The sequence below is a fragment of the Passer montanus genome, unplaced genomic scaffold (genome assembly GCF_014805655.1).
Source record: "Passer montanus isolate IOZ18808 unplaced genomic scaffold, ASM1480565v1 scaffold1, whole genome shotgun sequence".
Taxonomy (NCBI): Eukaryota; Metazoa; Chordata; class Aves; order Passeriformes; family Passeridae; genus Passer; species Passer montanus.
In genome coordinates this window covers 10,214,436-10,239,045 of record NW_024356504.1, presented here as the reverse complement: position 1 = coordinate 10,239,045, position 24,610 = coordinate 10,214,436, and the positions used below count along the sequence as shown (strand labels likewise).

Here is a 24,610-nt window from a genome sequence, read left to right as displayed (position 1 = left end):
TTTTCTTTTTCTTGCAAATTCACTAACTCAAGACAGTGTCCCTACCCTCGCTAATCTTACGATATAGAGAAGTATTTTCAGCATTCAATGTGTTAGTCTCTGTAATGGAGGTCTTCCCAATACTGCTGTATGTTATCTCTTTATCAATTTTGAAATTTATAGTTTTGTATTTTCTTCTTTCCTGCCTTTATTTGCTTAAGTCATCTGCACTTTCACATTGCTTAGTCAGAACACTGTAAAGTTAAGAAAAACAGACACAACTTTCTGATGGACAACATATCATTGGGCTGTGTAGGGATGTGGAGAACACTCAAACACCAAGCATAATTTTAAATTACTTCAGATGTCTTAAAAAGAAAATACTGTTAATTATTTTGAACAAACAAAAATCTTAAAACCTGAATTTTTTTTCTTTTTATTACTATGAGAAATTTCAGACACTATTATTTATCCTTGCATACATTTACTGAAAGCTCAATAACTACAAAGCATTGCGAAAATTAAACATGTGGTACTTATCTTCTTTTTTTGTTGGTTGAAGTTATCTATGATGACACCAATGAATAAGTTTAGGGTGAAAAATGATCCAAACACAATAAAGGCCACAAAGTAAATGTACATGTACAGGTTCTCTTCATATTTGGGCTGATGTTCTGCCTATGTAGAACATAGGAAAACAGGAAAGCATCACAAATAACAGTTAAGACAAATCAAAGATTCCCGAGCAGGATGAGAAGGTGCATCCAGATGGACAGGGGGTAAACCCAACTATTTTGTGGTATACACTACACTTGCCTCATATCTGAACTTGAAAATCTATTTAATACAGGTTTCTGTAATTGCACACATTGCAGGACTTGCCATTCCTTCCCTCTCTGTCTGGTCTCTTTGACGATATTTGACATTTCATGTAGGTCCTACTAAATTTGACAGAAATGTGCAAATCTCAAAAGCAATTCAGTTCCTACAGACTAAATGCAAATCAAGAGCTGGATTGAGGAGAGGCACAAACAAATATCAAGATTTAAAAAAAAAAGGTAAAAGTTAGTAAATTTAGTTTTTGAGATCATCAGAGTCTGCAGCTCTGAATTACCTTTTGCAGTGATGCTTCTTGACTATTTGGGTTATTTTTGAGGACACAGAAAAAACTTGTTTCCTCATCTGTACAATCTCAGACATAAATTAATAGAAAACCTTATCTCATTAGTTGGGATTTTTACAGAAGAATTATTAAATTAGTAATAATTTATGTAGCTTACAGCTGTAATTTTTTTTTTTCTAGTAAAAGTAGAAGCACTTTGTGGGCTTTCTATAGATTGTAGAAAATCCATCAGGGCTTTACATTTAATTTTTAATATTTTAGCTCATTTCAACTACCATTCAAGGAGGCTTACATCAATCTTAGTTTCGCTTTCCCTCAGTAAATTTTATTTTTACATAGTAGATTTTATATTGCACTCACTTTTGTAGAATCAACTGCAGCATACATAATCTCCATCCATCCTTTAAACGTTGCCTAAAAACAAAATTTGTTAATATTTCCTATCAAAGCTCCAGTTGTGAAAACATTCTAAATAAAACAATGTCTTCTGCAATGTATTTCTGTTCATAAAAATAAAGAAAATATTAAAAGTCTGGTGCATTACAGGTGAAGCATTCACAGTAAATTCATTACTGAGGAATATTCCACCCCCAATTCTTAAAAAACACTGAATAAATTCTAATCTTCATGGAAATTCATAAAAACTCTCTGTGAGATGAGTTGCAATCAATATCATCATACCAGAGAGACAGCGATTTATCTCCCAGGGAAATGTGATGTGCTGGTTGCCATCTGTAAAGCATTACCTTAACAGGAAAGGCACTGTGCTATTTGGCACCCCAGTAAAGCCAGGTCCTGATGTCAGGATACAGGGAACCTGCATGATCAGCTGGTCCACCTGCACATGGATGGTGTGGGTCACTCCACTGGAAACAAGGAGCTCCAAGAGGAGACTGAGTGAAGCTGCCCAGGGACTCAGTAGCTCATCCATCCTTCAGGTGTGTGCCACGGTGCCCACAGCATGCCATGGTGTCCTTGGGGGCCATGGTGGGCCACAGACCACACAGAGCTCTGTGCACCCTCGAGAGCCAGCACCCAGCCTGGATCCACTGCTTCTCCTCCAGGACCTCCCTGCACATCCCAGCTCTCTGGCTCCCCTGTAACTCCATCACTGATGGGACCATTCTGAGCTGCACCATTCCTCTGCTCTGAGCGCAGCATGTGCTGCCAACACCAACTCTTCCCAATCACTGCTTGGTTTTCCTCAAGGTGTTATAATAAGGCTTTCAATTCTAAACGTCTGACTACCAAAAAACTGAAGGACTTTTCCAGGAAAAAACAAAAAATCAGCCACCATCTAGTTCAGATATTGTTCAGACAGAATACGGAAATAGTCCTAGAAGAAACTCTAAAAGGTAAGTAGTCCCAAGAACTCTTAAGAAAATAATAGAATTATAGAATGGTTTGGCTTGGAAGTGACTTTTAGAAATTATCTAGTTTAAACCCTATGCCAAAGGCAGGGACATCTTTCACTACATTTCACTTTCAAAAATTTCCAATAACGGGCCATCTACATTTTCTGGGCAACCTGAATGTCTCAAATGCATCATTATTAAATAAATAAATCAATCTCCCTTATACTCAATATAAATCCACTTTCTTTCAGTCAAAAACCATTGTCTTGTCATTACAGGCCCTGGGAAAATTTTCCCTCCGACTTTTTTATAAGCCTCCTTTGAAAATGAAAGGACACCATAAGATCTCCCTGGAGCCCTCTCTTCTCCAGGCTGAACAACCCAAACTCTCTCAGCCTTTCTTCAAAGGAAAGTAATTTCAGTCCTCTGATCTTTATTTGGCTGTCTTCTGGACCTCTTAAGAGGTCTAGAATCTTCTTGTTCTAGTGAGGTCTCATGAGAATGGAGTGTACAGGGAGAATCTGTCGGCCACACTTGCTGGCCAGCCTAGGATATGATTGACTTTGCAGTCAAATCCTGTGCAATCATATGCAAGTGCATATTGCCAGCTCCTGGAAAAGTTTCTTCCCCAAGGCCACCTTTGTGAGGCTCATTAGTTTTCCAGTCTGTACTGATACTGGGGATTGCCCTGGACCAGGTGCAGGACATTTATGTGGCTTTGAACTGCATGAGGTTCATGGAGTTCAGCCTCCAGCCAGATGAGGTCCCTCAGGCTGGCATCCCCTCTAAGCCTATCACAAAGCTCAGCTTGGTGTCATCTGCTACCTGCTGAGGGTGCACTCAATTCCACTATCAATGTCATTGACAGAGCTATTAGATAGTACTGGTCCTAGAGCAAATCCTTGAGACACCACTTGGTACTGGTTTCCTCTTGCACACTAAGCCACTGACTGTAAGTTGTTCCACACAGCCATCCAACCAATTCTTTACCCTTCTAGAGGATCTTCATCAAACTTGTTCTGGTGAGCTATGACACTGCAGGCATGAAAGGTGTGAATGATATGTTTACTGTAATCGTTACATAGGTGAACTGTGGATGCAACACATGATACAAATGCTAAAAGCAGTGCCACTCTCTAAGCTGGTAAATTATGCAACTGCCCAGTGCTGTTTAGCAATAGCTACTGTTACCCCCTGAAGCAAACAGATGGTAGCCTGCTAGCACAATACTAACTACTAAAACTACCAGTTGGAATTTTGAAAGGCAGAATAATTACTAATTGCTTACATGAACAAATAATTTCCCAGAAGTAGTTTGTCAAATGAACCCGATTATAAATACATATGTTTGTCTTATTGGCAACTTACAGATACTCCCTCTATAAAGGCTCATGTCTAGAAATCTAACACTTTCTTCGTGTTTGAAGATAAGATAAATCCTAGAACGTATCTATGACAACCATGGTAAAACTTACAGCCAATATGCATTAACAGATAAGAAAAATAAAAGAAAAGGAGACCTAGCTGCAGTTTTTAACCAGATATTTGAACTGCATACCATATTTCCACAAGGTACTAGCAGCTGGGTGCCAAGCAACCTTTTATTCATCAGGTAAATATTAGATATTCCTTCTCTTCCAAAATGGCCAGAGAATGTATCACATTTTTACAATAAGCAATGTTAATTAGCTCCATAGAATAAAATTATAAAGTCAAATCCATATCCATTTATTTATTTTAAAATAGCATTGAAAATTATGGAATTAAATGATACCACAACTAAAACTAAAGCTGGAAAATTTATGCACTTACCACTTGAAGCAGAGAAAGATAACCAATTGCAACATTATCAAAGTTTACTTTCACATTTTTCCACCGAACACCTCCAGTAGTCCTGTTCATACTTTCACACATACTTTTATTACTGACTTGCTCTGGTGTGAGCAACTTATCATTTGTGATGTTAACACAGCCATAGAACTTCCCAGCAAACAAATTTACTCCCATAATGCTGAAAATTAGCCAGAATGTAAGACAAACCAGAAGTACGTTCATAATGGATGGGATTGCTCCAGTAAGAGCATTCACAACCACCTAGTCGATAAAGACAGAAAAAAAAATTAAAAACAACACAATGGTTATTATTTTATTAATCTAGAAGATGATTTAATGTAAAACATTACATTACACTGAAGTAAGGCAAATAGAAAAGTAGTAATGCATGCCATACAACCAAACATGCTACTGTTGGCCTTACTAACAGACATTCAACTAGTGTTATTCCATGCTTTTATAATTTGGCATATTTTTAGGGATTTGTTTTACACATTACTTGCTCTTTTTTTTCCTTACCCTCATGCCTTCAAAGCGTGACAAAGCTCTTAGAGGTCTCAAAGCTCTTAATGTTCGGAGCGATTTAATTGCACCAAATTCTGAGAAACCAAGGGCAGTAGCTACTAAGCTAACCAATGAGACCTAGAGGGAAAAAAACAAAACAAAACAAAAGTACTTTTCTTTTTTAAGTAACTTCAAAGTAGAAATGCCTTGAGGGGTAAAATTTTGATCTGGATATTCGGAAAAAAATTCACAAATTTTGATCTGGATATTGGGAAAAAAATTTCCTTAATCTTTCAGTGAAAATAAAATTAAAAAGAAAAAAAGAAAAAAAAAAAGAAAAAAATTAGTCTAATATTGCATGTAAATTTCAGAGCAGTTTGAACAAAAACATACTTTAATCCATAATACTATCTGTGGATATGTGTGTATGTACAATTTTTTTTTTTTAATAAGTAATTTCCTCTCCCTCCATGTGTCTGATTGTGGTTTGGATGGCCTGTGATACCACCTATAAACTGGCTTCTACAAATAGAAATCCTAAATATAAGATTAGAAAATTAGAAAATTCAAAAGGGGCATTTCAAAAAAAGGAGGAGAAATATTACAAAACAACCTGTAAGGATACACGAGACAGAATCCCAACCTCAGCTTCATTTCAACTTTCTGTTCTTGTAACTACCAAATAGTATAATTGCACAAAAGTATATTATCATAAGGTAGAAAAATCTTTGGATTTTTAAAATTGTTTGTATTTTGGACAACTAAGGTGCCTACTTTTGTGGAAGAAAGGGTTTAATCCACAAGAATTTTTGAAACCTTCAGTACAGCTGGATTAACAGCTCAAAAATTGATATTCCTGCTGTTTTCTAGCGAAAGTCAATGACTTGTGGCCTCACTGAGCCTTCCACTCCAGATGGCTATCTCCTGTTGTTTTTACACAAGGAAGTCTTCTGCAGATTTCTTTCCTCTAAGGGTAGCTCAAAGCATGCTGCCAAATACTATACAGTCCCATTGTTGGTCTTCCCTGTGATACCATTTGTAATTACACATGGAAAGCTGAGCAAAAAGAGCATTTTTATTTGCTTCAGGGATAATTATCTGTTTCTGAAATAACTGTAAACATCACAATGGGTAAGAACTTCTGTCTGTGTACTGTAAGTTCTTTCCCAAACAGGGAACAGCTGGAGAGTTGAGGCTGCTACGTATAGAACAGTTTGCCTGTAAAGATTCTGTAAAATGTCTCACGGTGATAATTTAACTTGACTCACACTGGTATGGCAAATTTATTCAATGTTTAGCTAGCAGATAAGGGCATAGGACAGAAAGATAAAACAAAGACCTATTTAAGCAGTTGAGGGCAGCACCTGCATGCTAAACCAGCAGGATGAGAAAGAATTAAAATTCTTTGTTAGTGGCTGAAAACAATAGCAAGTAGGTCTGCCAATAATGTTAGAAAAAGCTTAAGCAGACCACCATGACCTTAGGGGTGAGAAGGAGTGGGTTTACAATATAGGAGGTCAAACACTGGAAAATGCATTGCTAAGTAAGGCATCTTCATTCAAAACAGAGTATCAGCCTGAACTGTCTAATTGAACCTTGAGGTTAGAGCTAACTGAAAACCTCCGAAGGGAGGTTATAACATTATATAGATGTGTGTTATATATATTATATAACACCATGAGTTGTTATATAATCTGCTGCTATAGGACCACAAAATGCAGACACTCTAAACAAAAGATTAAGATGGCTACATGAAAGCACTGAAATTGCTGAAAAAATGAAGAGCCCATACCTATCCACATAGACATATGATATGCCTAATCAGAAGAATTGATGTTAAAACTCAATTCAAGATCAACATTTCCCAACACAGGCTTGTACAGAGACATTACATATGAATACTCCTTAAATAGATTTATTTATTTCTGTTTAATTTTCTTTTTTACCAATGACCATTGTAATGGAAAAAAAAATCAGAATTTGTGTATCACAAACTTCTGCAGACATACTGTCTGGTTATGCATAATATGAAAAGAGTCATGGCATTAACAATTTTATGCAAAGGTGACAGAATCTATCTAGATGATTTCCCATTAGTTATAAAATCGTCATAATTTTTCACTTAACACTTAAATTATAATAAAGAAAAATCAGAATGCTACAGCATCCACAAAGAATGAAAATAGATAAAAATTATATATTCAGCCTTACTCAAAGAGAGTCCTAACTTTTTTTTCCTTTCATGTGCTAAGGTTTTTGTTTTGTTTTGGAAAATTTAATCTTAGGGGAGGGCCTTTATATTTGCTAAGTTTCTTACAGGTCAGTACATCTGTTCTGGGAATATGTTGACTTTATTCTTGGTGTAAGTATTAACCAGGCTTTCACATTAGAAGAAATAGACAGGACATGAAAGTAAAAACCAGGAAACTGCATATCCCAGAAAAAACACATTTCCTTACGTCACTGAGTTAGTTCATTTGCTAAGAATGGGGAATTCACTGAAAAGAGAAGCACAGTTAAATGAGGAAGTCAAATAACAAACACCACTTGTGCCTTTCCTTCCAAAAAACCTACTTTAAGAAGAGCATTAGGTAAGTTTCAATTCTACTGGTAGGGGACAAAATTTCTGTCCTAGATTCCAGATACCATCCAATCAATAGAGCTCTCTTTTGTCCACTTGTTGAATTTCTAGTCCAACATATTTGCAAAAAGAAAGAACTCCTTTAAATGAACAAATCATGGAATGTCACTAATTTAGTTTCTTTAGAGTGTCAACACTAGCTTTTAATGTTATTGTTGAAAAACAATTCTTCTTTGCCAGTGCCCCATTAAGCCCAGGATCAAATGCCCTTCCCCAAGTGCTCACTTAAATTTGCCTTTCCTTTCTTGTGTCTGCGTCCTCCTTGCTATCTGCTGCCACATCCAGCAGACTCTAGCCAAAGCTGTAAATAGCGCTCCCTCACCAGCTGGGACCCCACACAGTAAAACACAGAACACATGGTGTCAATGACAGCACAAGGGCAGATTTAGTTACACACTGGACAACTGCAGCTTACTCTTACTCACCAGGATGTAATTTTCCATTTCTTTAAACCAAATTTATATTATTCAGTGCATCTATCTCTATCAGATTGAAGTTACATAAAACTACCTGCCTAAACAAAAGAAACAAACTACTTGGAAAGCATAGTACCTACATCAACAATCAGGAAGTCCAGCCAGCACCAAGCATTAGTGAAGTAAGTCTGAAAACCATAGGCCACCCATTTTAGCACCATTTCCAGAATAAAGACGTAAGTAAAGATTTTATCAGCATAGTCCAGCAGGACTTTTATAGTCTTGCGTTGTTCAATATATATATCTTCAAAAGCCTGTAAAAAAATGGGTTATACACAGGTAAGACATTTCTTAAGCCAGAACTAAATGAAAACAGCAAAGAAAAATCACTTTCAACTTTAGATGTTTTACCTTGAAAAACCAAAATAACAGAAAGTACAATTACATTATACCTGCATTTTAGATTTTATTATTGTCTAAAAATGGTATTACAATAAAAAGTCTGAGGTTGCCCAAAAGATTTTTAGTAATTTCAATAATAGCCAACACAGAATTATAATTTTTCACCCTGAAAAGCCTAGCCAGGTTCTGCCAGAAGCCAGAACTCTCATTATTACATCAACTTCAATTAACAAGAGACCAGATATTATGTTGATGATCTCCAGTGAAGTCCTGTTAGGTGCTGATGGCAAGGTTTTAGTAGTGGGAGGCTGCAGATTTGGCTACTGAGAGAAGACACCAGGAGACTGCTTTGTGCCAGCTCCACCACTGATCCCACACAGGAAAGAGCCAAGCACAACCACGAAGCTGATGGTGGCTCTGGAAAAACATGTTTAAGAAAGGGCAAAGCACTGCATGGCAGTATGAGCACTGAAGGCAAAAAGTGAGAGAAACTACCCTGAAAACACCAAGGTCAGGGAAGAAGGAAGGGAAGTATGTGGTGCTTTAGGTGCTGGACCAGTGATCAAGACAATATATAGCAAATCCTATGTCAATCAGCAACCAGTATGAACCCAAATATGTGAAGCACTAAATGTAACTAAGAATAGTATAAAGAAATTCAAGAATTCCTATGTAACAGTCCAGAAATATTGCAACTAAAACTGTAGCAAGAAATTAATGAAGAACAGATGAATTCAGTATCTGCTTTTGGGGACAACTTTTATTGGAAGTAGAATAATTGCTTCATGCACACAATTCCATTTTCATGATTTTTATAATTTCTTAAAGAAGATTTTTTGTGTAATCCTATTCATAAACACACACATGACCTAGCAGTCATCAACATTTTAACGTAATGTAAATTAAATGTAATACCCAAAATATTCTGGGAATTTACTTCCAAGTTCTCTTCAAAAACAACTTTGTGTTTTATTTGTAATGAACACAAATGTTGTAATACTACACTTAGATAAAACATTTTTATAGGTACTATTTCTATGGGTGCAAGCTCTACTTACCAGAGCACCACTGCTGAGAAGAATCATGAAGACAATGAATGATTCAAACCAGTTGTGCTCTACTATGTTGTAACATGTTTTTCGAAGGTTCCACCAGATTCTTCCTTTTCTGCCCTCCGTGCTGACTTTACAGCATTTAAACTTCTGTACACAACCTAATACCACCAAAATTAAGATACTGTTATATGGTAGAATTTTCATTATCCTGAAAAATAAAATTATTCTTAGCTAACTCCTGTTTCATGAAGCTACTTCATGCTACTTATGCTATTTATATTTTAAATTTTATACTTTGGATGTAGGAAAAACTTCAGTGCACACAATTTTTCCTCTACTCTGACGCTACATCAAGCTTATAGTAAAGGACAGTCATCTAACTGAGCTAATTTTCATTTACAAACACATTTAAAAATTTATATACAGATAATTAAAGAATATATGCAAATTGTCAGGGAATGGAAACAAGGAGCATATGTAGCAACTTTTACATGAACTTGTTCAAGAATACAGATGCTTCCTCTTTTAAAAGAACTGTTGCCTTTTAGAAAAGGTTCAAATAAATCAGACATTAATACTATTTTTACTATGCTGAGGAACAACTGATGCTCCATGTGCTGATGAAGGATAACTCTTTACATAAACAAATGTTTTAACAGGAGATAATGAGAGGTTTTCCAATCTGATATTATTTGTGGCAACTGTCCACAGAAATCTGCCTCATACTGGAGAGCACCCTACTTTATCAATGCCTCAAGGCATTTTCAGTAACTGCCTAGCCAAGAGTAGCCTCCTTAATGCTTTAAAAAGTATTAATCACATAGAAACAAAACCAATTTGACACAACTTTAACAGATCCCAAAGGCTTTCTGGTTTTCCTGTTAACTGTCACTAAATTCATATGTTACAAATAAGTTACACTTATGTATTGATGATGTATTTCATCATCTCAGCTAAAACAGCTACCACTACGAAGAACATGAGCTACCTTACCTCCAACCACTCAAAATGTTTGTATTATGAAAAAATGAATCTTATGCCCAAGGATGAATTTTACTGAATGATGGTGGATGATCTGAATCACCTGCTGAACTGCCTTCTAGCGCTAGGAAGTGATCAATCACATGATTTCGATTAAGTTTGTAGATTTGTGCCTAGTAGTTATTTTAAAACATTAAAAATTACTACATACACACATACTGAACTATGCTTTAACAAACAGTACTTCATAGATGTCAGTATTGGTGTCTACAACAGGCAAAATTAATCATACCCTAAGACTTGATGAATTAGGATCCAGAACTGCTGTAGCAAGTTGAAAGGGCACTGTTTGTTGCAAAGCAAAACATAATTGCTAGGCCCAAATTTTATTTCCATACCTTCCGTAAAGCATGCTTGTACTTCTGATGCTTTTTCTGGTTCAGTTTCACTTTTTTCTTCTCCAAAGACAGCTAAATTAACTGTACTTCCTTCTGATGAGCTGGAATAATCTAGCTTCTGAAAATAAAATTAAATTATATTTTTACTTTATTAATATTTCTATTTTTAGAAGTGTAATTAACTAAGCATGCAACACCATGTGCTGGTAATAATAACAATATTTTTCACCAGAAATACAAAAAAAACACCCACACATAGCAGTCAATGCTGTTGAAATGTGCATAAATTGTCCACTTTCTATCTAGAGATTGCACAGCACATCATGGAATCTTTCATGGAATTTCAGAATTTCTAGAAAGTTAACTGTTACCACGTTGATTTGCTGATACATATTCTATTTATTTTGTTTTCTACTATTACTTTCTTATACATTTCAACTGGCATTCATTTGCATTCTTGTCTGCCAATGCACACATGTAGTACATTGTGCATTCTGAAACTACCCATTACTCTGGTACACATACCTGTACAGTCAACACCCAGAAATAATTTTGGGGTTTTTTTATTTGTTTTTTTTTTTAATAAAAATTAATATTATGTAAGTCACATTATTAAAATGATCCCCAAACATAAAAACAAACATATACACAGACAAACTCCCAGCCCCATTCCAAGAATACGTCTTAATATATTATTTTGTAATCTGCCTTTGTATTGCAGAGATGTGGAGATTTTAAGAGAAGATGTGGTGTCCTGTACACTTAAGTATGAGTACCAAACTAAATCAGAGTAGTTTTGGTCACAGCATTCTCTGACATTTTAATGTTATTATCAAGAAATATAAAACATCAGTAATGAAGTCACACAAGTAAATGTCTGTTGGGAATGATGTAAGCACACTTTATAAAACAACCTTGGTTTTGTCAAATCAACACCACTTTTACTAATTTAGTTAGATTTTTATGAAAAAGAGATATTTAAGAGATAAATGCAGACAATTTACTATCCAATCAAGTTGTATTTACATCTCAATTGTACAATGTGAAAGGACAAGATTATTTTTGGTAATAAAATTTTTTTTATGTTTGTAGAAGAAAGACAATATGATAACAACAAGTAACCCAGTATTCTGCATTAGCTTAAATTAAAAATGGTTTTGTTATATTGCCTACTTTGCTATTACTTTACAAACTGATTATCTGGGAAAGAACCCCCCTATTACTAATGTTTACAATAAGCATGTCTTTTCTTTTTTAGAAACATAATTTCAAAACGGCAATATTCACAGCAAACAACTTTTCCTATCATTACTTCTACTGAACCCAGGGATAGCACAATATGCTCTCCACAATTCTATTATTATGCTGCTTTCATCATTCCATGACATAACATATATATTGCAAAATGTTGCAGTGGTGGTGAGTAAACCAAAACATTTAATTAAATAAGTCAATTTATTATTTTTAAAATAGATACTTTTTTAAGAATAAAGAAGTTTTGTGACATATTATTTATAAAAAATTAAAGTAATGTGAAATGCCCTAAGTAATTTGAACTTATTTGTAAACTTAGCACATGACATTAATTCAAATGAAAGTATAAAAGATGAACAACCACAAACACAAAAGTGACTGAAAAGAATCAATGTGTTTAGAACATGAAGTTATGTTCTAAAAATAAACCATATAATTCATGGTAGAAGAATCAGAGGTTAGACCTTTTTAAAATTCCTTTTTAATTACAAAAGGCAATTTTCTTTACTCTAGAAATAAAACTAGAGATTCCATGAACTATTTTGATATAAACCAGGTAGTCTGGTTTCCTCTTTTTTCTAAAGATGATGTAGAATATAATCCTATTGCTTGAAGAGTTACAGATTTAATTAAACATTGGTTCTCTTTTTTATGTGAGGGGCTCATATTTTTCACTAAGATGCAGGTATCAAACAACACCACCACCTAAAAAGTGATCATAAAAATAAGTATGCATAGAAGAGTTTCTCCCTCTAATTAAAAATTAGAAAGCTATTTTCATTGCTATTTACAACAGAAGTCTTGGCAGAAGTCTAACTGATCTGGGAAATCACTCCAGGAAGAGAACTTTCAGGAAAGACAGAAATGTGTCTGTCTTCAGACACTACTTCTAGGGCCACATTGAATGTACACTTAGCACTGGATTGAATGGATTAACTTAGAAAAAAATTGGTACATGTATCTATTAGGAAAAAGCATTGCCTTATTACGCAGGGAAGGGTAAGTAAGACAAAGTGACATCCAAATGAAAAAGATTTGTGTATTTTTCAGTCAAATGATTGGAAGCTCCCAGTTTACTGGTTTGCATGCTGCTCTACACTTGTCTGGACTCATGTAAGCAGCAGCTCAAGTTAGGAGCAGTGTCACATAATCAATATCCATCAAAGAAGACTCAGCCCCTAATATCTGGGACCACTAGGATGGGACATTACCATTCCACTCTTCCCTACTGAAGTGCCTTTTAAAAAATAGCTTCAAAAATCCTTAGAAAGGTATTTTTCCATTCCTTCTGAACAGTTTACCGTCCCCTCGGACACAGAAGAGAGACCTAAATACTTCCAATATGTAATACAGTGCAAAAGAAGAGATGGTATATAATGATTCCACAACAAATAAAAGCTGTATTTGCAAAAGGATTATCTCAATGGTAAAGAACAGAACTGTCAAACTTTAGAGAAGAGATCATCAGGAATAAGAAATGCATAGCTTAGTACAATTAAGCTAAATAAAAAACTTTGTAAGTTTTATGGTTCTAGAGTCTGAATTTAGAGGTTTGGGAGTGTAGTAGTACCCATTTTTTCTTTTTAAAAATTGTTTTAATTTTATCTCTATCCCAAGTTTTCCTATTTCTCTCGTTTGAACATCCTTATTTATATAGTTTTAAACCATCCAGATTTATTTAGACACCTGCATAGAACTTTTGATTGTTTTATGTTTGTCTTTATTAAAAAAACAACTGGATTATGTTCACAAAGAAACAATTATTTATGCTGAAGAACAAAACTTACATAAATGATTCCCTACATTCCAACCTTGCAGACATATATAAACTTCATGACTAGACTATAACTAAATCATTACATCCATATGCAAAGGAACTATGCATATGTATAAAAAATACATTTGATTGTTCCTAGGAGTGTATCTTTCTTCCTATATTTTAGCTTCTCTTATATGAGAAAACGGAAATGTGATTTACAGAAATGTTGTGAACAAACACAAACCAATTTATATAAAAGATATAAACATTTTATCATACAAGTAACTGTATATATGTAATATTACAGAGGCACTGGTCAAATGAACGTGATCAGAAAATGTTCATAATTACATGGGTAGCTAAAAACACAGTATAACAGAGGAACAGAAAACATCAAGTGAGGACAACCTTACCACTGTCATAAAATCATAGGTTTTTAACCTCTTTTGATCTTGAAAAGTGCTGATCTTAATCATTCAGTTAACAATAATAAAACTTACAAAGCATGCATGTTATGCCACAGAAATAGTACAGAAAATACCAATGATGTAACAAGAGAAGAAGGCGTGGGTGTTGCCCTCGGTCATGCTGTGATGTGAGTCGTGGGACTCAGCTTACAGAGGGCTGCACATGTTCCAACTACATTGCAACATATGGGGAAAAAGATACTGGAGCTGAGTAGCATGCAGGCCAATCAATCTCAAAAGTGATTATGTATGATAATCATACGTATGGTTTGTTTAAGTAACCTGTGTAAACGTGCTGACACGTTGCTCTGCCTGGTTTAAAAGCACCAGTCTTGACTGATCCAGCTTGATTTTACTCCTGTGAGAGAATGGCACGCAATGAAATTAAAATATGGTACCCCTGGGGTTGTTTGAGTACTGGAAACAGAAGTGTGGGTTCCTACTTACTTAAAATATGTGTTTTCTAGATATAGCACACATTTACAAAACGTAATATTTTTAGGTGTGGATTAGAGCTTTAGAGATATCCAAATATATAATGGAAGAGGTAAGATTAGCAGAACACCTAAGTTCATAGCTATGTACTAGACTTGGGACTGAACATAAACAACACCCCACAAACAAAAAAAAACCACCACCAAAAATCCCTTCACCCTCAAATCCTCCTCCTTCAGAAAAAAAAAGGGTCCAAACAAAAAAGACATACAGATGCACCCACAATATTTCAGCTTTAAGTATCCTTTATGCAGTAATATCTAGACATTTAAAACAACAGAAATATATTACTCCTCGCATTTCATTTTCAAGGTTACTACTGGTCTTCACTAGATGCTAATTAGGATACATCTAGGTCCCTTCTTTCAGAAAAGAGCTGCAAGCAAAACCAAAAGTAAATCATACCATGTTAAAAACAGAAACTTCTGCATAAGATTTTTTTCCCAGCATATTTAAATATCTAACTGAATGATTTTCAAAAAAAATTCAAACTGTTCAAGATGCATTATGGATTGTAGCAAACACAGCAATGAAAAACAAAACCTCATGCTTAGCAATAAACCTCTAAGTTCCTCAATTTGTCTTCTGGTACAAATCTGAATTCACTTCTTAGCAATGGCTTCTCAAGGATTCATCAAATAATGTAGCTGTGTAACAACTCCAACATAAACTGCTCCATTTAAAGGGGAAGTCAGAAAGAAAAAGCTGAACTAATCTACAAGATGAAAGACCATTTCCCTACCAACTATGAACAAGTGTACATGAAATTGGGTTGGTTTTTTTTTTTGTTTATGTACCTCCTGTGGTTGCCATTTCTCAGCCAGCTTTCCAAATCTGAGCAAGTCAAAACTAATGCTAGGTAACAGTATCTCACAAAAGACTAGTGCTCATGCATGATTTTGAATATGAGAGGTAAGAAGGCACAGATTTTGTCACTCAATTCTAAAATATAAAATCCTGAAGAAATAGGTGTCTTCAACTGAAGGCTAATTTCCAGGCAAGTGGTAGATTTAAAGTTAAGTTACCCAGATTCACTAAATATTCCTCCCACAAAACCCAAGTTTTATTAAAATACTAAAAAAGCCAGTATCCTTCAGTCAGATTAATATATAAAAGTTGTAGTAGCTACTCAGCAAACATTATGGCTTCATTACATAGAGCAGTTTCTATTTTAAATGGGTTAATGATACTGTCTGCTTTGCTTTAAAGAAGCCTCTTAGTAATCTACAGTCTTTCAACTGAATGATCAATGTAAGATCTGCAGTAATACAATCTCCAAAAAACAGATGGAACAAATCAAGGATCAAGAAACAAGCCACTGATATAACAAAAATAAGTGTAATACTACTGAACCCTGTAATCTGCAATAAAAGAAACACCTGAAGAGTACTTTGTTACACCTTTCTAAATTTAATTTCACTATGCTTCCCAGGAACAAACTTATTTTCTAAACTTTGGAAGTTATACTGGCAAATTAATTGCCAGTTCAAAACAAAACACCTGAAAACCTAAAAAGCCCAGAACAAATCAAAAATCTCTCAGACTCATCAACTGAATGCCCAAAAACCAGCCACACACAAAAAAAACCACACAAAAAATCCAAAGCAAACAAATGAAAAAACCAAACAACCCAAAAAACCAAGACAATCCAGACAAAGCAATCCAGACTGGGGTACAGCTGTCCGCACAAGCGACGATATTCTATTTACGTCCTCATGTCTTCAGGTGCCAGAGGTGGTGATACCAGACAGTCTGCTTGAGCTACAGACTGCAATCTGAATTTTTAGTGTCTTTCAAAATCGTGCTGAAATCCATGATTTTGCTTTTCCTCTCAGACTGCTGAGGCTGACAAATGACTACAGTCCTAGAGATGACCCAGTTTAAAATCAGGCAGCTGTGTTTAAAATGACTGGTTTAAAACTCCCCCAAAAAAGCAAGAAATTAATATTTTTCATTCATTAATTCTGTTTTTTTTCTTAAGTTTTTAGCTGATCCATTCACATTATAATACAAACATTGCTCCCTTGGATTTCTCCCATTATTTTGATTTCAGAACATGAAAGCTGTTGCTACTGCTCTTGTTAGCCTGAGTCGGCACCTCTGTTAAGTTCATTCAGTAAAAAAAATGCTGATTTTCCTTTAAGAGTATTAATATTCCTTATTATTATCTTCCCTAATGTTTTTAAATAGCAGTTTACTTACATTTAACTCTCAGAAACATTATAATAAAACCCCAGTCTTTTGACACTGCTTATTCTGTACATATATACTAATTTCTCTATTCAACTAACAGTTTGGTAGTTTGCTTTTGAAACATCTTTATAAATGGGTTACCATAAATTTATACAGTTCTTCCAAGATTTCCTACTCTCTCAAACTCTACTTCCCCACTTCAGATTATTCACTCCCTGTACAGCCCAAGAATCTTGAGTTACAATTGCATTTCTTTGCATCGCTAAGCAGGAAGAATTACACCATGAAACAATACAGTCAGTATAATTTGTTCATCTAAAATATTAAATTTTTAAATTTTACCTCCTTGCTTTCATCCAAATCTGAGTCACTGCTAAACTCTTCTGTATTCAGATGTTCAAAATCAGACTCTCCAACAGCTATTGGTACTGTAACAGTAATGCTTGGGTTGTTTATGAATGATGTATTATCATTGCCACCTATAACAGTGGCCATTCCATTTTCATTTTTGCCATAATTTGTATCTATCCTTCTTTCAGTGACAGTACAGTTGGAATTGCAAATGTTTTTCTCATCATTCAACTGATCTGTTGCTGTTCTTTGATTTACAGCAGCTTGTTTTCCCAAACAAGACCTTCGGACACATTCACCTGCTTTTTTCTTCACATAATCTATTCCCTTCTGAATTCTTGCAACAGCAATCTGCAAGTTGTTCATTTCATTATCATCGTCTGTAGCAGTAAGGTTGTCTGAACTAAAGGAACTCAGCAGCAAGGCCAGAAAAAGGTTCAGTACCTAATTCAAATAAAAAAAAAAGGCAAAGACAACAGAGCTGATTTTTTCCATTTTTCATCCACATGCTTCTTATTAACCCATTATGAACACAGACCTTGTGTTTTCATCTACAGTAATGATTCTGAAAATATACGGTAAATAAAATGCAAATGCAATTTAAGTAAAATACCTTCCCTATACCTCAACAGAGGGGATTTAGTGGCTTTACATTGCTTATGTTTGTAGAAGGTCAGAAATTAAGGATACTTTGGTACTTTCTGAACAGATTCAACAGGTTTACAACACATTTTCTACGTGCTGGTCCAAACTCACACAAATACTTTTTTTTGTATGCGACTCAAAAAATGAGGAATGTACCCTGTCTTTTAATCCCCAAGTCACCCTTTCCCACAGCAAGACAAAACATAGAACATGTATCAGTTACAAAAGCCCAAAGGTTACCAGGAACTCAAATGCCAAAGCAGCAGAGTACCAGCTCTTAAAATCTTCAAATCAGCTCTTCCATCCTCTTGGAAGGTAAGATAAAAAAATGTTTTAGGAATGCAGAGTGACAACTGGATAAAACAGCCCTGAACATACAGCAGGGATGTCTCCTCATCTAAGAGGTTTTCCTAGAGATATGGAATAAAATCAGAATATAGTAAACACTGTGGAAATATTCACATAGGTGGATACTTCATTCCACAAAGTTCAATCTTCTGGTTTAGAAAACTACTTATAGAGTTTAATCAAACAACTCCACAGTTCTCTTCATCATAAGACAATAGATTAATAGAAAATCCCAAAGCAAGTGGCTGTGCAACTAGGACTGACTTGGTTTGAAGATACTTTCCTTACTCCTCTCAGAAATTTCATTCTTAAAGAATACTTAGAGGATGGCTAATTTAAAATCTCTTCTGCTAATGAAAATTGTTTAAAGCAGAAATGTTTAATAACAGAGGAATGAGAAAAGTGGAGCAATAGGCAGAGCAATTAATGTCTTAAATACTGGCGAGCTAAAAAATATAAAACATTTAAAAGAAAAATTCATACAAACTAGTGCCAATCTGATGCTTTCCTCTGAAAAAGAAAAAAACAGATATAATACTGGCCATGTTAGAAGTATCTGTAGAAAGTCCTTATGAAAAGTGAAGAAGCAGAAGAAAACCTGAAGTAATTGGAGCTGGGTTTTTTTCTGCATAACAACTTTCCTTCTAATTCAAGTGTCCACTCCACTTGTGTAAAATGCTGACGGTGCAGCAAGCAGGTCTCAAAATGGCATATACTTGAGACTGTTAAGAATGCAATAGCAGTAATTTAGACAGGAGAGATCAGAAAAAGATTTTTAAAAGGCCCAATAACCTGCCTGGGTGTGATTGGAAGCAATGACTAAACTGGTTAGGGAGAAAAGGCCCTGCTAGATCCTCTTCTGCTAATAAGAAACTTCCACTCTGGAAGTCCAACACTGAGGGTGCCCTTGCCCTTCTCTCCCTCACTAGGTAAGCAGGAGTAGCCCACAACACTCTGAACACCTGGAGCTGCATGCTCTCATCCACACCCTCTTTAACTGCACTCCGGACCCCTGGTGGGGGTCATCCTCTAAGCTGAGGACTCTAGAAAGGATCAGAAATCTAATAAAGAGAAAATTCCATTTTAAAACCCATACTCATAACAAATCCAAATAATAAAAATCATATTTAAAAATCACATTTAATAATACTTTTATAATTAATTACTAGTTCTCTTACCTTTCATGTTCTAAATTAATTGTAAAATTATTGTGGCTACATACCACTAGGTTTCCAATCACCATGACCATCATGAAAACAATAAGGCACATGGCTTGGCCAGCAACCTCCATGCAGTCCCACATGGTTTCTATCCATTCTCCACACAGCACTCGGAATACAATCAGGAAGGAGTGGAAAAAGTCATGCATGTGCCAACGAGGAAGTTCACAGTCACTGGAGATCTTGCAGACACATTCCTTGTAGCTCTTCCCAAAGAGCTGCATCCCAACCACAGCGAAAATGAACACGATGATGGCCAGCACCAGGGTCAGATTCCCCAGAGCCCCCACTGAGTTGCCAATAATCTTAATCAGCATATTTAGAGTTGGCCAAGATTTTGCCAATTTGAAAACTCGCAACTGGAAAAAGAAAAAAAATACAGGCATTATTTGCAGTAGTTACCAAAATTCTATAGAGATGACAACATGTTACAAACTAGTGACTCTCAGCAATAGCAAAAAGAAGAAACTTCAACATGATTCTAACAACCATAACTTCCATAGCATTTCATGAAACCCACACTTTTAAAACGTAATAAATTTTAGACTTTGCTCTTTTTTCCTGTGGAGTTTTTTTTTTGGGTGTTCTTTTGCGTATATATTCTTTTCCACATGGAAGAAACAGCACACTGGTCGTATATGTTCAGTGGATTCTAAACACATACATCTTGGACATTACGTGTAGAAACAAATTAAAATAAAAATAGTTTTCTAATAAAGAATTTTTCTTTTTGGTAAGGGGAAAATAAAAATCAATCTTTAAAAAATTTATTAAACCCAGGAATTTTATAATTCCTACATTTTAAAATAACATATCTAGCCTTCTTGCTATTTCTAGATATGGAAGTCAACAAGACTACAAAGTTTTCTACTTCTCAATACACACTAAACAAACTGTACATTTCACTGAACTTTACTCATTCATGTTTAAATAATTACAATAAAATTACAGCTCTTTCCCTTGAAAGAATACTTGTTTCTGAACAGTAAAATGGCACACAGTATTCAATGATAAATAATTTTTAAAACATGCCTGCAGATATATCCTGTGTCATTTAGTAAAAAGCATACTAAAAGGTGTCTTATATATATGAATAGAGTTGAAATACAAACATAATTCATTAATTAATGCAGATGTATTATTTACCAATCTGAATGAGCGGAGAACGGATAATCCATCCACGTCTGACAAAAAAAGCTCCACCAAACTAAGAGTAACTATAAAACTATCAAAAATATTCCAGCCAACTTGGAAATAATTAAAAGGATGCATGGCAATTATCTTGAGAACCATTTCTGCTGCAAAAATTCCAGTAAAGACCTGAAGAAAAAGATTTTACTGTTACTTTATGGATGAATATGAAGAAGTTGAACCTGCAGATAAGGAATAAGCGAAGTAAGAAGTAACATCCCTCTTACAGCAGGATGTCACTAAGTAAAATTATCACAAGATGAGTTCCACAGAGAAGGTAAGTAGCAACATCAAAATGAGCTGTGGCATAAATACGCAACATCAGTTAAGCTAAGATACATTTAGTGTCTACTGAAGAATAAGCTACTCCTAAGAGGCCTCCAGTTTGTTCCCTTTATCTGCCATCCAGCTAACTAAATGTAATTAAAGGAATTTTTCCCAGCAAGATAATACACTTCCTCTTGTCAGAACAGAAGGTGCTTTAACAAAGTTGTGGGGGAAAACATGAATTGGTCATAAATTGGAGTGATGTACTGTTAATGAAGTATCTAGAAGAACTCACAAGTAAGGTTATCTTCTCTAACAGCCAAAAAAAAAAGGTCAATTGTGCCAAGACTTGCCTAAATAAAACTGCTTTCTGACTCTGAATGTCTCTGATATCTTCTGAAGCAGCTGGCAAACAAGACCTCTGAAATAAATTCATTGTATTTACTGTAGATGCATGATCACCAGTATCTACAAAACTGCATAAATTACTATCTTTCACAAGAAAGATGAAAAAAAGGTCCAAAATATCAGAATCATTTTACAGTCTCTAAAATGTAGAGCTACAGAGTCCAAAGAGGAAGAAAGCAACTGCTGAAACCATACCAGTGTCATAATCACACACTGGTTGACTGGGAGCACACACAAATTCTTGGCATGAAAGAACACTTATATTCACACATACTAAACTATTCCATTACATAGGAAAGGTAGGAATGGGAGTTTTTGGGTAAAACATACAGACACAATCACAAGACAGCTCTCTGAAACAGCTGTTGATACTCATGTATTTGTCTTCCCTATGCTTCCTCAAAGACATCCTGCATATATTTTAAACTGCAGCATGAAATATTTATCTTCTACACATAATGATCTCTAATTCTAGGTTAAGGGGAAAACGTTGAAATATATCTGTATAGGATAAAAATATCTGCATACAGTTTAAATGCCGATACTTCAACTCTGTACTTAAGTCTGTTACCAACATGTATTAGAACGTCACATACTCTAATAAACAAATCGTTTTATTATTTTTCTAGATCATACCAGAATAACCACTTAGAATAAGCATAGGTTAATAAGTATAATATACCTGTATTATTGCTTTTATAAACCAAATAAAGCTACCTCACCAAACCACACCCACAGACTGTGTCCACTAAGGAACAAAACCCAGCTGCATCAACAGATACTCTTAGAATAAGTCACACATCCTTTGTCTGCCAAATTGTTATGGTCCAATCAAATAAATGGTCTTCAAGGAAATACAAAATCAACACATAAAAATAGCAGTGAAAAATAATAATCCAAAATAGCATTCAACTCTTTTTGTGTTATTAATTGTACTTACACTAAAAAAATCTAATTTGACTCCTAGTTTTTTTTGTAATACTAAACAAAAGCATGTCCTACTTCTTTCAGTTTCATGTAATTCAAACTCTGGCTGTTGGAAACTCTATTGAAGAAGTTGTAATACAGAAGACAAACTTTAAGATACAGGATCTCTCAAATACTCATATATACAACATATTCCAAATGGTATTTTTAGACTATTTTTAGTACAAAAACCTTTAACATTTCTTTTACAGGATGACAAAAACTATAAAAGGGATTCTATTCCAAAGAGAAACCGAGTTCCAACTGTATAAACTTTAGTAGAATGAAGGACTTACCAGATTTCCTACTGTAAGTACAGTCTCAAAACGTGGAGTCATTGGATAATGTTCCATGGCCATAAATAATGTGTTCAAAACTATGCAAACAGTGACAGCCAGATCAACAAATGGATCCATTACAATGAATTCAACTGCACTCTTTACTTTTAACCAGGACTCACAACACTCCCAAATTAAGAAAGTGTGGGCAAACTTATCCCAGCAAGGTGGACATTTTTGTCTGGATCCTTCAAGTTCTGGAGAAAAAGAGAAATTTATACTGAACGATTTTTGGAGAATGTGAAGGTAATTTTTTATTTGCCTTTTCAGGTTTTAATCTTTACACCTCGAACCACTAAGGATGTGGTTGGAGGAACATCCTCAGATTTCCAGGATTAATTTATTGTTTCTGACACAAAAGGTTTTAAAAGACTAAAAGAAAAACCCCAAGTGTTCTGAGCAAATAATTTTACAACTTGTCTATTTTTAATAGCATACGATCTTGTTTAAAAAACACAAAAACCATAAAAACTGTGCTTAAGATTATGGATTTTTTTTTCAGTAAAACTTTCAACTTCTAAGTCCTCTTAAATGTCTGAGTACTTATTTTCAGGAAAAAGTAACATTAATTTTAGCCTTAAAAGGGTTTTGAAAATTATTCAAGCTTTTTTCATTATTTTCACTAGTAGTCATTCCACTGTTCGAACCCATCCTTGTACACATTTTCTTCTCTTTATTAACTAAAGCCTGGCCTTGAATTGCCTCTAATATTTTTATGGTATGGTTAGTGGCAAATGTATCACAAGGCATTTCTTCCAATAACTGCATTGCTAAGCATGAATAACTAGCACAAAACACATACATATTACCCATTTTAATTACAATGAGATTTTCACATCAGCCTGCTTATCAGATTCCTTCCTTTCTTTTTTCACTATGTACATACATTTCTTTTCCTGTTATTCAGTTTATGTATTTGCAATGGCTACATATTTTTTCTCTTCTGTATTTGTATTGTGATATAATACCTTGAAGCAAGTCTAAGACTATGTCAAGAAAATTCAAGTGTCTACATTTATAACACACCTTCCATTCTATTTGTGATAACATCAGCTAGACTCATGGCCCTTTCCCTTAAATCGGGATCCTCCAGCAACTCCATTGGTATTTGATACGAACTTGTACGTCTGTTTTTTATTCCTACTTCTGTGGTAGTACTCTATAAAAAAAATATTAAAGAAAAAAAGGTGTAAATTAAACTCAACTTTAGAAATACTGTGATTTTTTTAATTACTATTTTCATTATATACTTCCTAATATAATTAAGACTTTTAAAACCTTAAGAAAACCATTTGGATATTTAGTTCCCATACTTCTACAGCATTATACTCAAATAACATTACTCCACTTTAGACACCAATCAATTTTGCAGGGGGATACAGCCAAGCAATCAAAGCAAGACTTGCAGAAATTGTGTAAAAACAATTCCCAGTTCCATACTTTCTCTACCAATATTTCCATTCTAAACTAGTTTATTCCCAAGATACTTCTAACAAGCGATTAATGCTAGGAAGATTCTGCAGCAACTAATCCATAAAATAAAGTTTTAAAGATCAATTTTGATCTCTATACCCATGCAAAACTTATTTAAATTATATGTTCTAAATTGAATCATTATCAACTCTCATTTATTTTATGGATTTCAAGTGAAGAAACAGCATAGGTCTGACTTAATTGATCCCAAAAATACTTGTTTTACATGACTTTATTTTTAAAATGAAAGCTGTGTTATAACTATAGTAATGAGCACATCAGTTATGAAGAATTTTTGAATGCATAAGGATGCATAGACTTTTTTTCCGTGCATGAAATAAATGCATGACAATAAACGTATAATAAACTGCAAGAAGATTGTAATTGCAAGGCATCTGGCTGATAACTGCAAGGAAGCTGGCTGATGTACTTTCAGGTGCTATGACCCATAAAGAAATTTCTGTTTCTGTAAAATAACATTTTTAGGAAAAAACATGCAGATGTCTCTGCTTCATTCCCAAAGCAGACTGAGGGAAAAAGAAAAACCA

General features: G+C 34.7%; 1 protein-coding gene across 1 annotated transcript in view; it reads right to left on the bottom strand.

Moving 5' to 3' along the window:
- Positions 1-24,610, bottom strand: part of LOC120497431 (sodium channel protein type 2 subunit alpha-like) — a 67,427-nt gene that overhangs the window by 6,597 nt on the left and 36,220 nt on the right. The window contains exons 13-24 of the mRNA XM_039698947.1: positions 23,616-23,748; positions 22,548-22,786; positions 20,566-20,739; positions 19,422-19,778; positions 17,198-17,650; positions 10,688-10,805; positions 9,312-9,466; positions 7,992-8,165; positions 4,810-4,932; positions 4,270-4,551; positions 1,463-1,516; positions 520-657 (exon numbers count right to left, since the gene is read on the bottom strand). Coding sequence (XP_039554881.1) covers positions 520-657; positions 1,463-1,516; positions 4,270-4,551; positions 4,810-4,932; positions 7,992-8,165; positions 9,312-9,466; positions 10,688-10,805; positions 17,198-17,650; positions 19,422-19,778; positions 20,566-20,739; positions 22,548-22,786; positions 23,616-23,748 — 2,400 coding nt within the window. The remainder of the gene's footprint in view (positions 1-519; positions 658-1,462; positions 1,517-4,269; positions 4,552-4,809; positions 4,933-7,991; positions 8,166-9,311; positions 9,467-10,687; positions 10,806-17,197; positions 17,651-19,421; positions 19,779-20,565; positions 20,740-22,547; positions 22,787-23,615; positions 23,749-24,610) is intronic.